Below are 16,750 nucleotides of genomic sequence, written 5' to 3'. Positions count from 1 at the left end.
CTGGCTGGGGGTAGGGGGAAATAGAAAGGGCAAATGCACTTTGTTCATAAGTGTGAACGACATTCGTAACTTCAGGATTGTGTCATAGTTACTTGGGGGTTGTCGTAACTTCGAACAGTCACTAAGTGAACTGTCATAACGAGGATTACCTGTACCTCTCAATAGCACAGTACCACCTTGATCTGGGGGAAATAATATTCTTGACTTACTATTGGGGTGCTTTTATGTGATAGAACAAAAAGATATTTATGTTATCTCATTGTCTATTTTGATGAGTTTCTCATCTACCCAGTGTATCAGATCTGTAAAAGAAGATAATTTAGTGCTAGAATTGCAACTGTTTCTCTTAAATCATGAGAGTCCAATCCAAAGGAAACGAGTCTTTCTGGCCCTTCAGTTCCTATCTTCTGTAGTGATAGTATATGCTGCTGCTCAGTCTGTCTCAAAAACTATGACAATTGGCTTATGTTAGTCTGCATAAATTACATGTGGGCTGTTTATCATATCAGCAATATTTTTGTCTGAAGTTATTGAGCAATGTTGAAGGACCTTTTCTTCTTAGTCACAACCTAGTCTTTATTTCCTAAGGTTATATATTTTAACTTCGTTGACAATAACATACTCAATTAGTTATACAGATAAATGCCTTGCATTGTATGTTGGATATTAAAGATGTTCTTTTTTTTCTGTGGTTTCCATAAGAGACAGTTAGTATATGTGCTATTCCGGAAAGCTATATACATGGATTGTACCCGAAAGAAAAAAAGTAGGATTGGGATGAATTTCTAGACTTTTGCGATGAGTCATGTACTGTAGCTCAGTGAGTGAGCTAATTGTGGCCGTGCAGCTGGAGAATTTTCTTTTCCATTAGCCATGTTATAATTTACTTACAGGCAGTACAAAAAGAAATGTACAGTACTATAAAACAGCATATATACTTAATTTGGAGTTAATTATTTTAAACTGCATAGATTTAAAATTCAGATATGAGGACCTGAAGTAATTGATACAAGTTTGTTAGTCTTTATAATGCCATAATAGCAGTTTTTCCTTCTTGCCCAGAGTGCCCAGAGTAAACAACTATAGTATAATTAGGCTTGTTTGGTTCTGTATTTACTCTGAATCATCTGTAAATGTCATTTGTATTGAGTACTACTTGTATTTCCTTCTGAAAATTTATTTTGAGGCTTTCTGATTATTTAGAAATAGTTTTACTTTGATGTGTCATTCACATATTTTATTTATTTATTTATTTAATTTTGTTATAACAATATACACAAGCATAACACAAAGAGATTATATAATATATAAACATATATATGAGGAGAAACAAGGAATTATAAGCATATATATATATAGGGAAAGGAACAATAGGACAGGAACGATAGGCACGTTTCTGCTCTTATGCACGCCCCTTATAGTACAGTATAATGAACTGCATTGTTATTTTCCAGCAGGGTAGAACATCTTCATTTCTTCATAATGTTAAAAAATATCACTCATGTTTGCATTAGATAATGTTATATTTTGGAATTTCATGTTTAATCTTATTAACATACTGTAGCTCTGATTTTTTTTTCCAGTGGAGCTGGATTTGGATGTAGCGTGCAAGACGAGTATACAGAGTAGAAATTTCAGCTTTACCTGGCAGTTGCATACCAGGAAGACTTGTGTTTTTCAAGATGACAGTGTATCTTTGCTCCAAGATTTTTTTTAGAAAAAAAACAACTTTGCCTGTCAAATAATGGTAGAAGCATTGAGGAAGCTTGCTCCAGATGGCATTTCAACCAATTATAAAAGTCGGATGGACTAATATTGCCTTTCCCCTCTAAGTGAAAAAAAACCCCAAAATAAAGTAGAATTGGCTTGCAAAAATTGTGAATAAAGCCATAAAGTCTACAAGCCATGTGTTGTACCCATCAAGGATCTGGGAGAAAAAGGGGATATGCTAATTCATCGTTCACTGGAGTGGTTCAGTGTGTTTTTGACAGCCCTTCCTGATACACCAGACAGGAAACACTACCAGATGAGCCAATTTTACTTTACTGTAAGGTTACAGTAACAGAATCTTGCAAATCTGAAAGTACAAATTTCCTGTTGTCTATTTCTATAGCCTGACCAATTAGGGCAAGTTCTTCCTTTTCTTTCTCTGACTATTAAGCATCTGTTCAATAGATATTATTTTACTCCATGCAAGCACATTATTCACATCCTTCATTATAGGTATCTGATCTTTTTTGGGCATTAATTTCAATGCTGGCAGTCTTTGTCCTTCTGCTGGTAATTCTACATCTGCCATAATATTCTCTTTTAATTCTTCTGGTCAGGGAGGCAGTTCATAGGTTGCTTCAGTGCTGACCTGTACTGGTTTTGTTGTTATTACTTCTTGTAAGTTATCTGTAGTTCTCTCAGCGCAGTTCTTTTCTATTCACAATTGTTATTATTTGAGTTTCTTCTACTATTGGTTTTGGGTCTTTCTTATTCACAATTTTTCCTAATCTTTTCCAGTTCAGCTTCCCTGAATATTTGATTTCTGGTAATGAATCTCCTTTGATCTGCTAGTTGTTGTTCAGTGGTATTTGAATCCAGATAAATTATTTCCCTATGTTGAAATTTTTGTTTTAAGGAGCACCGCACTGTTAGTTCTGATTTATAATAGCAGATCGTAATGGTATTATTTTCCAACACATTTTGTTTGTTTGTTTTATATGTGATGGTTGTTCTTCCCGCAGGAGCCCAACCAGAGCTCCTGAGTCTCTTGCCCACTTGTTGTCAGATGCTGACTTGTTGACAGAGAGGTTGTTTTATAACTATGTGTGAGTATTCTATAGTTTAGTTTCACAGTCTAAGACTGGTGGAAACTTAATAATTCAAGGCCTAACCATGGACCTAAGAATTATTAAGAAAAGAATATAGACAGTTCCAAATAGAGTGGGTTTTGTTTTGTTTTTTTGTAAAATTAGGGTGTTCAGATCTGATAAATTCAATATTTCCAGTTACCAAGGAAGTTCTTTAGGTATCGTTCCAAGGTTCAAATCATGATTGGTATAATAATGAATTTCTTTTCTCATAAGTATTCCTCTTTGATCTTCAAGTCCCAATAGTTTGTAATTTTTCCCAGTTGTTTTTCCTCAGTCCTAGCATCATCCAGAATTATTTATAAATTATCCTTCTTTGCAATAGTGTTCTTTGCATGTTTCCCCTTCTAATGGCTGAAAATGATGAGTCAGCAACCAGCAGTTCTCAGACTACAAGGAACTCTTATATAAACAACTCTCATCTCCCCAAGACCATTGATCAAATCACCAAATAACCATTAATTTTAAAAATAGGAGGGAAAAGCCAGTTTAACTCTGCAGCACAAATATATAAAAGTTCTATACATTCTTTGCTCCAGAATATGCAATTGGTTGCTGTGTAAATTTTCATTTATGTTTGCGTTATTACCTGACTTTTCTGCTGAGTCAAGCCAAGTCCCGAGTAAGAGATTTAATGTCTGGAGAGCTGAAAAGTATTGATGAACTATAGCATAAAGCCTGTTGCCCTTAGGTATGCATACACACAACTATATACACAACAACCTTCCATCTCAAACTTCTTTGATTGCAGGCCTCCATCTACAGCAATGTCTATACCAATTGCTGGAGAATCAGAATCCCTGCATGAAGACAGAAAAGGTGCAGAGAACACTAAAGGGTCACATTTGACTGTATCAGGTAGGAAACTGGAAGGCAATCAGCCACAGGAAAATGAATTCAGTTAACTCACTATAAGGCTTCTTAAGATAATTAATTGTACTTCAGCATAGCTCTCTTTCAAATATTTCTCTGACAAATCAACTAATCAGGTATATCTAAGAAACATGCATGGCATGTCTATTTAAAAGTACTGCCTATAGGTATCTAGAATAAGCAACAATATCATATTGTGGAAATTACCCAGCGTTTATGTGCCATGGTGTATGATACAGTTTCCCATCTTTGTGACAGACACCTACGGTATTTCAATGTACGTAATAGCATAAAGGGGCATAAAATTTAAGGATTACCTGTTTTGTGAAAAATTACTGTCTTAAAAAAGCTAGGATGTTATTTTGAAGAACGCCTTCTTGCATTACAATTATTTACATACAGACTGTTTTAAATATTTATTTTTTTTTATTTATTTATTTTGTCACAACATCATACAAAAAGATTATATAGTATATACACATATAAACATATATAGGAAGAAGAAAAGAAAAACAATAGGACAGGAACGGTAGGCACGTTTGTGCGCTTATGCACGCCCCTTATGGTCCTCTTAGGAATGGGGTGAGGTCAATAGTAGAAAGTTTTTGGTTAAAGCTTTTAGGATTATGGGAAGAGACCACAGAGTCAGGTAAAGTATTCCAAGCACTGATGATTCTGTTGCAGAAGTCATATTTTCTGCAATCTAGATTAAAGCGGTTTACATTAAGTTTAAATCTATTGGTATATGGAGAAAATATGGAGAAACATTCTGATATGTAGTGTCTTACATTTCAAATTTGTTTAAACTTCATTTAAACTTCAAGCAATTTTTGTTGCTGGAATGTATAACTCATTTCTTAGTTACCAGCATTGATTTAAGTGTTGGGATGGCTTTTAAAAAGAATGTGGAGGTACATAGGTGACCAACATGATTTACAAATATCTATCCTTAGTAGATTACAAATTACAGTTGTTTTTAGTCCTCTGTAGTGATAACAGATGTGATGGAGTTATTTTTCACTATACATTTTTAAATTTTAAAGCTAAATGAAGACAGAATAGAGGATATTTAATACAGGAATCAAGTTCCTTGTAGCAAGACAGATCATTATTAGAGAAGTAAATGAGTTAACATAGTTACCTACAATTATTTCCTAATGTTATCTTCATGCTAATAATTCCTCATATATAATGAAAGGTATAATATTAGAGATCAATTCAGCAAACTACTGATTAATTTTAATCAAGACTTTATTACAAATAGCCCAGTTACCTGGGGAAATAATCCAGCAGTAGTGCTGTTCAATCTGACTTTTTTTCCCAACAGATTTTACAAGCAAGAGCATCTCAGCCCCAGATGAACTTGGAGCGTGTGGACATTCTAGGACTTCTAGTTATGCAAGCCAACAATCAAAAGTGTCTGGTAAAACTATTATTCTTTGCGATATACTTTCAGAGCTCGTAAATAACAAATTTTCTGCTTTGTTTGAAAAAAAGTTTTATGGATTCACAATTATGTTCTTAAATTGAAAATTCCTTACTAAGTGAATAGAGGATTTTAAGAAATATTTATGAAATATTTACAAAACTATGAAACATGTAAGGGTTAGTACTTTCTTATGGGCCCAGCTCCAATGCATTTAAAAGTAGTCTAAACATGTACACCAATGATAGTTTCTACCTCATCTTCGTGCTACTAAAAAGTATATGTACAGGTAGTCCTCAAGCCTGCCCATTACATTCGTACCTTGAGGATTCATGGGAGTGAATCTCATACCTTGAATGAGATCACTCCCTGCTTTTGCCCACGCATTCGCTAATTTAATGTGTGGGCAAATGCACAGTTCATTCAGTGTACATGCGGTATCTCAGGGTGGGAAGGCCATGGGGGTTGCTGGTGACTGAACAGGCCCCCAAGGCCTCCCCAATCCACTAAGATACCTCATGCTTCCCATTCCCTGCCATGCTTGACTCCCTTACCTTGCAAAGATCTGTCTCTCTGCTGCGGTTTCTTTCACTTTGAGGGAGAGAAGAGTCGATGGAAGCTCCTAGGTGCAAAAAGTGTTTGTGGCACCTGTCTCCTACTCCTCCCTTCTTTCTCCAACTCCTTTCTGCCCCACCGAAACATTTTTTATCCAGACGGAAACCTGATGGAGACTGGAGGCTTTATCTGCGTGCAAATGGGGCCTTTGAAAACATAGGGATTCGCTTCCTTTTGAAATGCTCCATAGGCACCTATGAAGCTTTTGAAAACAGAGGGATTCACTTCGTTTTTAAATGCCCCAGAGACGCCTATAAGGCCTTTGAAAATGGAGGGATTCACTCCCTTTTGAAATACCCCATAGACACTTATGAGGCTTTTGAAAACAGAGCAAATACCTCCTCTTTGAAACGCGCCATAGGCACCTATGAGGCCTTTGAAAACGGAGGGATTTGCTCCGTTTTCAAAGGTCTCATAGGCGTCTGTGGAATGAAGCTTCCAGTCTCTGCCAGTTTTCCATCTCTGCAAAAAGTATCCCAGTGTTGGGGGGGAGTAGCAGGAGACAGGTACCACACAAATGAAAGTTTCTGGGACCCATGATCTCTGGAGAGTTCAGATACCCAGTCTCTGCAAAAGAAATACCTCCTTCCTACCTATCTATTAATGGAAAAAAGGAGAATCCTTAGGTATAATTGTGGGCTTTTGAACATATGAAGGGAGCTTACCTATATGCTTTGAGAAATTCACAGTATGCTGTTGTGTAATTTGATTGAAAATTGCTTGGTACCAACAATAAACTGGTAATTGCAAAAATCAGTTTCTGACAAAAGACACCATTCAGGAAAATAGATGTGTTTAACAACATTTTGATTCACTTAACCACATGATTCGCTTAGTGACTGCAATGACTCACTTTATCGCTTGTAAAAACAGTTGTAAAATCAAGTTCTGTTAGCTGGTGCCTCAAGTTATGGCTTATGACCAAAATTCCAGACTCCATTGTGGTTGTAAGTCAAGGACTACCTGTATGCATTAATAAAAAATTACAAGAGGAACTTATAAAAATAACAATTAAACAACAAGTTATTAGAAATCATGCCTGAAGAACAAGCTTGTTTCTTTTTCTAAAATAAAAAAGGTTAATTTTACTTCTAAGGAGTGACTTTCTGTGGGCACTACTTAAGGTCTCTCTTAGCCATTGCCTTATTTTACTACAAGTCCACCTTAATCATATCTTACATTAACTTTATTTCTACTGTAGCAGAAGTATAATCTTTGTAGTAACAGTATTTTTTCCAGGCTGACAAAATTTAGTTAATTCAAATTCATATACATATTGCATGTACTGGGTCTTGTCGGGCCATTTTTGGCCTCCGGGCAGGTGGGGAAGGCTGGTTTTTGTTTTCTTTTTGGTGGTGGTAGGGGTTTCCTGTCACACAGTGGAAAAAAGCTTAGCCATCACTGGTCTAGATTTTTATTTTGCATGGCTGGTAAGTCCAGCTGAATCTTAATGGATGTTCAGAAAGTTTTAAATTGTTATTTCAGAATTTAGAACAGGTACTCCTCAACTTACGACCAATGGTGCCCAAAATTTCTGTTGCTAAGTGAGACATTTATTAAGTAAATTTTGCCCCATATTATGACCTTTCTTGTCACAGTTGTTCAGTCAATCTGGCTTCCTTGATTTTGCTTGTCAGAAGGTTACAAAAAGTGATCACATAACCTCAGGATGCTGCAGTCATCATAAATATGAATCAATGGCTAAGCATCTGAATTTTGATCACGTGGCTGTGGGGAAGCTGCAATTGTAAGTGTGAAAAATGGTCATTAATCACTTTTTTCAGTGTTGCAACTTTGAACGGTCACTAAATGAACTTTTGTAAGTGAAGGACTACCTGTAATGATTTAAGGATCCATACCTTGCTAGGTACAAGTACTTACTAGTTGCTGATAATCAAATAAATCACAAATAGCTATATTATGATTGACATTAAAAATGGTATATTCTGGTTAGAAGAAGAAACTGGAAATTTTGACATGACATCATACTAATGGGTCTGAATTAATAATTATATATTTTAGGATACAGTACTGCACATTCCAGATCATCCAGTTTCTCTGATCTCTGTCATAAAAGAAATACCTCTGTGGGAAGCACATCAACTGGTATAAGTAGTATTCTAGAGCCATGTGAAGAGGCTGAATCCAGAAGCACTGAGGATAATCTGAAACCAACTATGAAAGATACACTCTCAGAAAATTCAAACAGGTAAATATTATGGAAGGTTTAATAATGCAGTAGTTATTGATCATTGTTCTGGAACATAGCAGTTTTAGATACTTCATATTTTTCATAGGCTACCAGTAAAACAGGATTCTGTAGAATCACAGCTGAAGAGGGTTGATGCAACAAGAGTTGATGCAGATGACATTGTTGAAAAAATACTGCAGACACAAGACTTCAGTTTGGACTCAAGTGCAGAAGGTTTGTAAAACAAGAATGAAAACTTGAGAATAAATTGTTGATGAATCACTCCAACTCTTAGTTGATAGAGGAAAATCACTAATGATGTTGTTGTCAAGGTTCCAAGTAATGAATCCAAAGGAATCAGAACTCCGAGACGGGAAAGTCCCTCAAAGAACGTGTTTATTGGACACATCAAATCAGCATGGCTAGGTGAAAACCAACTCTAAAGATTTTCCATAGTTTCAGCATAATTAAAAGAGTGAAAGTTCCCCTTCCCACAAGTCACAGGTCACATTGTCCAGTTAGAGCAGTTGACAGGCCCCTCGGTCATTCCTTTCCTCCCTCAACTGACACCTGTTGGCATGACCTGTCTGCGAAGCGTCCCAATACTTCCCTCCGTTCCACCCCCCCAAAGTGTGTGGCAACGGTGAAGCGGCAAAATGGCTCCAGCTAGGTTCGATTCAGAGTTGACAGTAATAATTGTTAAAGGTACTAAAAATAGCATCTACTAAAGAAATGTAGCAGCAGCCACAGAGAGGAACAAATTATGCAAAGAGCATTACACCAGTGAGACAAAGATAGCTTCCACCCCTTTTGGATGTAGTCATGAGATATGCATGTATACATTGGCCGACTTGCAGCACAATGCTGCTTTGATCGTTTTGATAAAAGCATTAACAATCTAAGGAGATTGTTTGACAATCTGCTCCTAGCAATTTACCTCCTTGCAGCAAGCAGCAGAGGCCCGCGCAGCAATAGGCAATGGCAATCCCTGCAGCCTGAAACAGCTGAGAGTTAGGAGGCCAATCAAGGGACAATCAACTTGTGTTAATTAGGATGTGCTGAAGCTGAAATGGGCTGTTTCTTCTTGCTGTTTGCTGCAAGGAGGTAAATTGCTGGGAGGCAGAGGCCAGGGGGCCAGTGGGTGGGAGGGGCTATATTCGATGTATAGGAGGCACCCAAATTTTCACTCCCTTTTTAGGAAGAAAAAAGGTCCGTCTTATACTCTGAAAAATACGGTATTTATAGGATTAATATTCCTGACAACTATTTTTATTTTATTTACTAAATATTTATGTGTAATTTGGTAACTCTAGAGAATCTATAGTAATTTAAAGTAGGGGGGTTTGCAGTTTCCACAATTCCAGTTTGTTTCAAACTTCTCCCATCGTATCCCTTTCTGCTCCCAAAGGTTCCTAGCCATACTTATGGCTGGAAGAAAGAACGGGAAACATTGTGTCATAGTTCTTCCACAAAACAGCTTGTCAAACATAGTAATACTGCATATTTTTTTTAATATCTACTTTTGCAGAAGAAGGACTAAGACTTTTTGTAGGTCCTGGAGGGAGCACTGCCTTTGGAAGTCATCACTTACCTAATAGGTATGTTGTTAATGTAATGCATCCTTTTATCTGTGACATAATCAGCAGTGGAAACCATATCCCAACACTTCAAACGAGTGTTTCTCAAGTTTGACAACTTTGTGAAGTATGGACTTCTACTCCCAGAATTCCTCTCCCAGATATACTGGCTGGGGAATTCTGGGAATTGAAGTCCGTACATCTTAAAGTTGCCACAATGAAAAACATTGATTTAAATCATTACTGTAAAGCATCAAAAACTTTCATTTTATATAGCATGACAAAGTATAACACAGTCTGTTATACTCTTAATATTGAAGATAGAGAAAAAGATAGGGGAACGTGGAACAAACAGGAAAACAAGAACATTATATATAAAAAGGAAGAAGAAATTATACCAGTTGTCCAACTTGCAAGTATAAAAGACAGACCTTCTTCATTCTTTGAATGCATTTATTTATGTTGCATTTTAAGCATTGGTTAAACTTACTTGTAAATTGGTGGGTGGATAACAGAACCCCCTAATTCTTTTAACATTCTGACTTCTGAAAAACAAGTGTTAACATAAAATCCTATTCCCAAAACAATCTTACCTACTGCTTCTCAGCAGATATAAGGTTAAAAAGTTAACTCAATTGGCAGCAAAATGGAAATAATTTGTATAGTTTTTCCCCACACAATGGCAAGCTAATTTAAGTTCCAGTCTAGCCTACAGACCTGAGATTTCCTGTCAGCCTCCTATATGAGTTTTGTTGCTTTCCCCTTTTTCTTGTTTCTAAGACTATGGCCTTCATTTTATGGTTAAATAAAAATAGTTCCAAACAACCATTTGAATTTAGATTCTAATTAATGTAACTTTGATGGATTACGTTTTTTTAAAGCACACCTAGTTAAAAAAAAAGCTAAATATATAAGTGGTAATATTCTCAATTTTCATATGGATTTATGCCAACTTCCACATGAGGAAGTGAAATTATTAGCCATTATTTGCTGGACAAAAAGGGTCCACAACAAAATGTGTCTTCAAATGTTTACCTTGCTGTTGCATCCGTACTGCCCAGTGTGCCTCTCTGGTATGAAAAATCTTTCTGAAAATGTTTCAGTTCTATCATCTGAGCACAGAATGTGCTAACATTATGTCCTGGTACTTAGATATGCACTGATTTTTTTTTAAATGAAAACTGGAAATGTCTTGCAATATTAAATTTCTATTGTATGTGAAAGCATAATTTACTCTACAGATAGTCCCTACTTACCAATGAGAACTCCTTTGCTTAGCAACGCATTTGTAAAGTGCAATATTACATGATCACACTGGCTTATGATTGCCTAACTGCCTAAAAGCAGTTGCAGCCGTTAGGCGAATCTTAAGAGTCATAGCATCTGGCAAATATATGATTACCATTTTTGACCTGCCAGCTCTCCCACTGTCATCGATCATTGAAAGCCAGCAGTGAAGATTGCAAATGCTGATTGATACTCTGAGATCGCCGAATGCCTAAATTACAATCACATGACTACAGAGACATTACAACTGCCACAACCATTAGAAGCCATTTTCATTATCCCTTCTTCAGTGCGACTGTAACTTTTAATAGTCACGTGTTCATTAAGTAAGGACTACCTGTACAAGCTCAAGCTTTCCTTTTGTTTCTAATTTTTCCTCTAATCTTTCAGAGCGGGATCTGGAGCTTATGAACAAGTAGTTATAAAACGCTAGAAGAACTGGACTAAGTCGATGGATTTCCAGAATTTATTTCTCAGTATTATGAAGGATGAGATCTTCTGAAAGTTGGCATACACTGTTATGCCTATTTAGATACTTTATATTGAAAACACCTTCTTTCGAAATCATTTATAAGGGCAATTTCCCATCTTTTAGCATGCTGCTAATTTGTTGGCAGATTTGTTGATGGAGTTGTTGCATTGTTCCATATATAAATCAAATTGGGGTGGGGTTTGGGGAGGGGGTTTGGAAAGAGGAAAAAAATTCTATATAATTGAATCTATATTGAAATTAGTTGTCTAAGTGGAAGACCTTCAGTAATGTTTTCTATTGACGAATCAGAATAGGAAATGGGAAGTACTCATTCAAGGAAGTATTTTGAGAAAGTAGTACTTTTATAAACGTGTAGTTTTAAAACGTGACATGCATTTCAGTAATGTATTTTGTTATCACTTGAAAATGAGTGACTAGCCCTAAATAGGATTGATATGCATATTTTATTACTGTTGAATATACTCAGAGCTACACAGGTGCTGTACGCATTCTTATAGCTATGAAAAAGTATGAGGTTGTATTGACTGACATTTAGTCTGTACCTAAATCATTATCATAGGATTGAATGAGAACTTTGAGCTCACAGGATGATTTGCAGAGAGAGCTTGGAAAATATCATTTGAGAGTGCCTTGTTTCTAAGGGAAAAGGAAATAACAAACTATTTTATGAAGCTTTAATAATAAATAGTAAACCGCTATAAAGATAAGCACTTTATAAAGGTTACTTCGGTCCATGTGAAATCCATTATTTTAGTTGAAGTTCCGACTTAGGCCTGACGTAAATTGAGCAAATGGCATAATAGCAATTTCCTTAGTTTATGTTGCATTACGTTTGCTGGTCATGGTCCATATATGAAGGAAATACTTGTCAGATGCAGCATCACCTGTGCAAACACTGACATGGATGAATACTTTACGCCTAGTGCTGTCCAGTATTAAATTGTTTTTTTCCCCATGTCTTCTTAAATAGAATTTATTTCAATTAGACATACACAGAAGAAATCTCCTGGCAGAACTGTGATACATAAACATTTGTATAAACAAAACAATATAATTTGCCTATGCAACAATTTCAACAAAGCATTATCTGACAGCAGAAACATCACTTTTTTTTTTTTTTTTGCTAATGGTATGAAAACTACCAATAATCTTGAACTATATCAATAGTTGTTTAGTAGCTGGTCTCATATCTTTAAAAAATAGAAACTGATACACCTTTAAAAATAACTTTTAATAAGCTAATTATAGGTATCTTATTTAGTGTCTTATTTTTACTGTTTTCATGGTATCACTGATTTTTTTTGAAAAGAGTACGAGTTATTTTTAGTTAAATGAAGGATTTTTAATGTTTGAAATAGTTTTTTATAAATATCATAGCTTTTTTGCTGAAATCACATGTTGTGAACTCTTAAAATAATATTTCTTTACTATGGTACCCAACAGTGTTCTATTATGTTTCAACTTGTTCTAACTTGACTTTAAGTGGGTTTTTTTTAAGCTGCTATTAAAATAATGGAAAGGGAATGCACTTGGTTTATTTTGAAATACACTTTAATTTACTTTGAACTTTCTAGTAGTGTGGTTAAGTAAAACGAACCTAAGATAGTGCTTGAATTTATTGAGGAATGATCTTAGTCCTGGAAAATAACTGGTTAAAATAAATGACAGGGTCACTTACAGTACCCATAATGAGAAATTATCACTTGCAACTAATTATTCCACAGTGAATATAATTAGTACGATCAAATGCAATATTAGTCCATATAGATATATCCAATTTTGTTCCTTTTAGAACTAGTACAGAGGGAATTTCTCTCTTAGCGTTCAACATGTTGGTGGTAACTCTTCTTATTCCATATGCTCATTGTATGTATTAATTCTTCTGTGTAAAGTTTGAACAAATATCATGCACTTTTATTAATTGTATTATTTTAATGAAGTGATTCCAGTACCATCTGAGACATGGAAAATGATCTTCATATTTATATGGCATTAAACTTGCATAAACTATATACTGACATGCTAATGTTTTTTATTAAAATCAACATTTTTATCATAAAATACTTCATTGTAAAGTGAACTTACAAATTCAATAAAATTTGTCCTCAACTTTTATTGGTGTTCTTTTTTAAAATAATCGTCACACAGAGATTTAAGTATTTTTCCTGCATTACTTTTCCATTCTACAATAAGAATTAATTCCAAAGAAAGCAGGTTATCTTTCCTAAAAATAACATGCAGAAAGTGAAAAAATTATATTTAAATTATTTGCACCCCATTTACAGGGTTTTTTAAAGGCCACAAGCCACAGCCACCACCCCTGCCCCCCTCACCCACTGAATAACTGGCTTATTTGAGCCAATAATTTTCCAAAGAAGATAAATTCTCCAGCAGGGCGGGACCAGCAGCCAGGCATGGGAGTGACTCGGTCTGTAACCAATGGGATCGAGTCTGCTAGTTGAAAAGCACCTCCTCCTCCTGGTGCCTTCCAGCTTTCAGACTCGATCTGACTGGAACAGATGCACTTTCTGAGCTGCTTCCCTTTCGGTTTCTAAAGAAAGCAAAGTGAGGAATTTCGTTCTTTTCTAAGAGGGCGATTTAGCCCTATTCTATTAATTCCGCGGCTGCTGGCATGGGGTTGAGGCTCCCATTGTAGGTTGAGCGCTCCCCCCCCCCCCCAACGAAAGGGCGATTCAGCCCGATACCGCTGGGGACAATTAAGAAGCCGCTGGACACAGAGCGGGGAGGCTGAAAGGATTAATTTCGCCTCCCCGTGGCTGGAAGATTCGGCGGCTGCTGATTCAAACGAACAGCCGCGTGGCGGCTTTAATAGCGGCGGATTCTTCGGGCGCTCCCGGGTTCTTCCCGATCGCCCTGGCCTCGCCAGAAAAGGCTTTAGGCCAGCCAGCCAGCCCGCCCCTGCCTGAGCCCAGGGGCGTTTTTTAAGGGGCGTTTACAGATCGCCCCAGCCTGATCAAGGCCTTTGCTGGGCCTCTTTTGCAGTCGCCAGATCTTCGTGGGCGCTCCCGGGCTTCGCTCCCGATCGCTCTGGTGACCCTGCAGAGCCTCTACTCTGTTCTTCGGCTGGCTCTTCTGCTGCCTATTAAGGCCTTCAGTCTGTGAGTACAATTTCCCTTCTTAGCTCTGGAGTAGCCACGTGGCAAAAGGATCAATTACTTGGTATGCCCTAGGAATATATAGGGAATTGGGACTTCTTCCCTCATTGTATTTTCTAATTTATCCTAGGTTTGTAATTGAAATAGGCCTCGCCTTGGGCCTCTAGAGGCTTACAGCCATCTCATCCAGGCCTTGACCACGTGTATTTAGAGGCCTAAACCAACGGTCACAGCCTTCCAAGATGGCCGCCGTTCCCTCAGCCCGGCCTAGTAAGAGAAAGCAACATCAGACTAGCCCAATACCAGGGCCTAGTTCTTCCAGTTCTCATGCCCCTTTGAGATCAGAGGCACTACAATCCTCTATTTCCAAGCCCCAAAAGGCAATTTCCAAGACTTCTGAAAAGAAAGCCCTGCAACGCCAAAAAGCTATGGATCGGGCTATTGCAAGGGCAGTGAGGGAATCCTCTGATCTTATACAAGAACAGCAGTCCACCACCCCACCAGTTCAGTCCTCTGTGCAGGCTTCTGGGGTTCCATTGAGTTCTTTATCACCGGATGGTTCTGTAGCTTCATCCCTGCCACGGCCTTCCACTGATTTATTCTGTCCTATCTCCATATCTGAGGTGGAGGGTTTATCTGCAGCCCCTCCATTACAAGATTCAGCAGCTGTGTCTTCCAGGGCCACAATTCCCAAAGGGCCAGTAAGTCATCAGGAACCTGGTCCAGTGCCTAATGACCCTGCAGCTATGGCAGATATGATCGCAGCTGCTGTTCAGAGGGGCATTACTGCTTCCAGGCAGACACGAACCCATTCATGGGTTTCGGATTATGCAGCATCCCAAACTAGTCACGATTTGGTGCATGACTACACCACAGCTCAAGCTGAAGATTTCCAGGTTCATTCCCCATCTCAGGCTTCACTAGTGGATGAAGGGGACCTCAGGGATCAGAACCTCTCTGAGGATGAGGATTTGGTCCCAGACCAACCCTCCTTTGTGGGTCTCTTTAACCCACAACTATTTCGGTCCTTGTTACACAAGGCCAAGGTCACCACCCGGCTGGGGGTGACCCGAACTGCCCCAGACCCTACCTCGGAGGCCACAGATCCACCCTTGGACTTGTTTTCAGTTCCTGTGGTTGAGTCAGAAGAGGTGCCTGCCCCCAAACTTTTTGTGGAGGTCGTAGATAGACAATGGACCACTCCTATAGCTGGTCCTAATCCCAATGCCTTGGACCGCCGCTTGTATAATTTGGAACCTAACTTCCTTAAATTATTGCAGATCCCCACAGTTGATGCCCCAGTGGTTGCATTAGCAGGACCATCTGTGGTAACAGGACCTCCAGAGGAAACCCTTCGCCCGGAAGACAAGCGTGCCGAGCAAACCCTAGTTAAAAGTCATCAGGCAGCAGCCTGGGCCGTTAGGGCCTCTTCCTCTGCCTCTTTCTTTAATCGGGCTGCCCTCCTGTGGTTAAAGCAGTTGCGTGAACGTTTACCAGTCACTGACACTTGGTCCCATCAGGACCTAAACAAGATTATAGCTGCCATTGAATACTCAGCCGATGCCACCCTAAACGCTTCTCGATTTGCTGCTAAATCGATTGGCTCCACAGTATCTTCACGCCACCTTCTTTGGCTCAGGCGCTGGCAAGCTGACGCCAAGAATAAGTGGTGGTTGGCCTCAGCCCCGTATTCGGGGACCTCACTTTTTGGAGCTGCCTTGGATCCCTTACTTATAGAGACCAAGGACAAACGCAAGATCCTCCCAAGCACGTCCCGACGTTCAGACTCTAGACCCACCCCCTATTTTCGTCCCTTCAGGATGGCTGATTCTAACTTTGGAACTTCCAGAACCCAACGGTCCTTCTCCCCCAGACAGGGTAGACAGGATAGACAGGGAGGTCAGGTTCAGAGGGGTTCCTTCAAGCGGCCCTTTCGGGGGGGAAGAGGTCGCTCATTCAGGCGCTCACATTGACTGCTTGTCCATCCATCCCATTGGGGGCAGACTGGCTCTCTTCACCAGCCAATGGGAGGATTCCACCACGGACTCTTGGGTCAGGGAGACGATCAGGTCGGGTCTCTCCCTGGAATTCCTCTCCACCCCTCCGAGTCACTTGGTCAGGTGCCCGTTATCTCGCGACCCGATGAAACGGTTTCTCGTGGCATTGGCCATAAAACACCTTCTCTCAATTCAGGCCATCCAACCGGTGCCACGGGACCAGCACGGTCAGGGTTTTTACTCCCGACTGTTCATAGTCCCAAAGTCCTTGGGGGGATGGAGAGCAATCCTCGACCTCAAGGCTCTGAACCGCCACA

General features: G+C 38.7%; 2 protein-coding genes across 2 annotated transcripts in view; both read left to right on the top strand.

The window, feature by feature from the left end:
- Window positions 1-13,429, top strand: part of EEIG2 (EEIG family member 2) — a 31,090-nt gene extending 17,661 nt beyond the window's left edge. Inside the window, exons 6-11 of the mRNA XM_058177302.1 lie at window positions 3,610-3,716; window positions 5,059-5,154; window positions 7,795-7,981; window positions 8,070-8,197; window positions 9,492-9,561; window positions 11,218-13,429. Of these exons, the coding sequence (XP_058033285.1) occupies window positions 3,610-3,716; window positions 5,059-5,154; window positions 7,795-7,981; window positions 8,070-8,197; window positions 9,492-9,561; window positions 11,218-11,260 (631 nt within the window). The 3' untranslated portion in view covers window positions 11,261-13,429. The remainder of the gene's footprint in view (window positions 1-3,609; window positions 3,717-5,058; window positions 5,155-7,794; window positions 7,982-8,069; window positions 8,198-9,491; window positions 9,562-11,217) is intronic.
- A 942-nt stretch (window positions 13,430-14,371) lies between these two features.
- Window positions 14,372-16,714, top strand: LOC131195904 (uncharacterized). Its single transcript, XM_058178198.1, has 2 exons — window positions 14,372-14,439; window positions 14,567-16,714. Exon 2 carries the CDS (start codon window positions 14,679-14,681, stop codon window positions 16,407-16,409), a length of 1,731 nt encoding a protein of 576 aa, XP_058034181.1. The 5' UTR covers window positions 14,372-14,439; window positions 14,567-14,678; the 3' UTR covers window positions 16,410-16,714.
- The last annotated feature ends 36 nt before the right edge of the window (window positions 16,715-16,750 follow it).

This window comes from Ahaetulla prasina, chromosome 3 (assembly GCF_028640845.1).
Source record: "Ahaetulla prasina isolate Xishuangbanna chromosome 3, ASM2864084v1, whole genome shotgun sequence".
Taxonomy (NCBI): Eukaryota; Metazoa; Chordata; class Lepidosauria; order Squamata; family Colubridae; genus Ahaetulla; species Ahaetulla prasina.
This window is presented reverse-complemented; position numbering and strand designations above follow the sequence as displayed.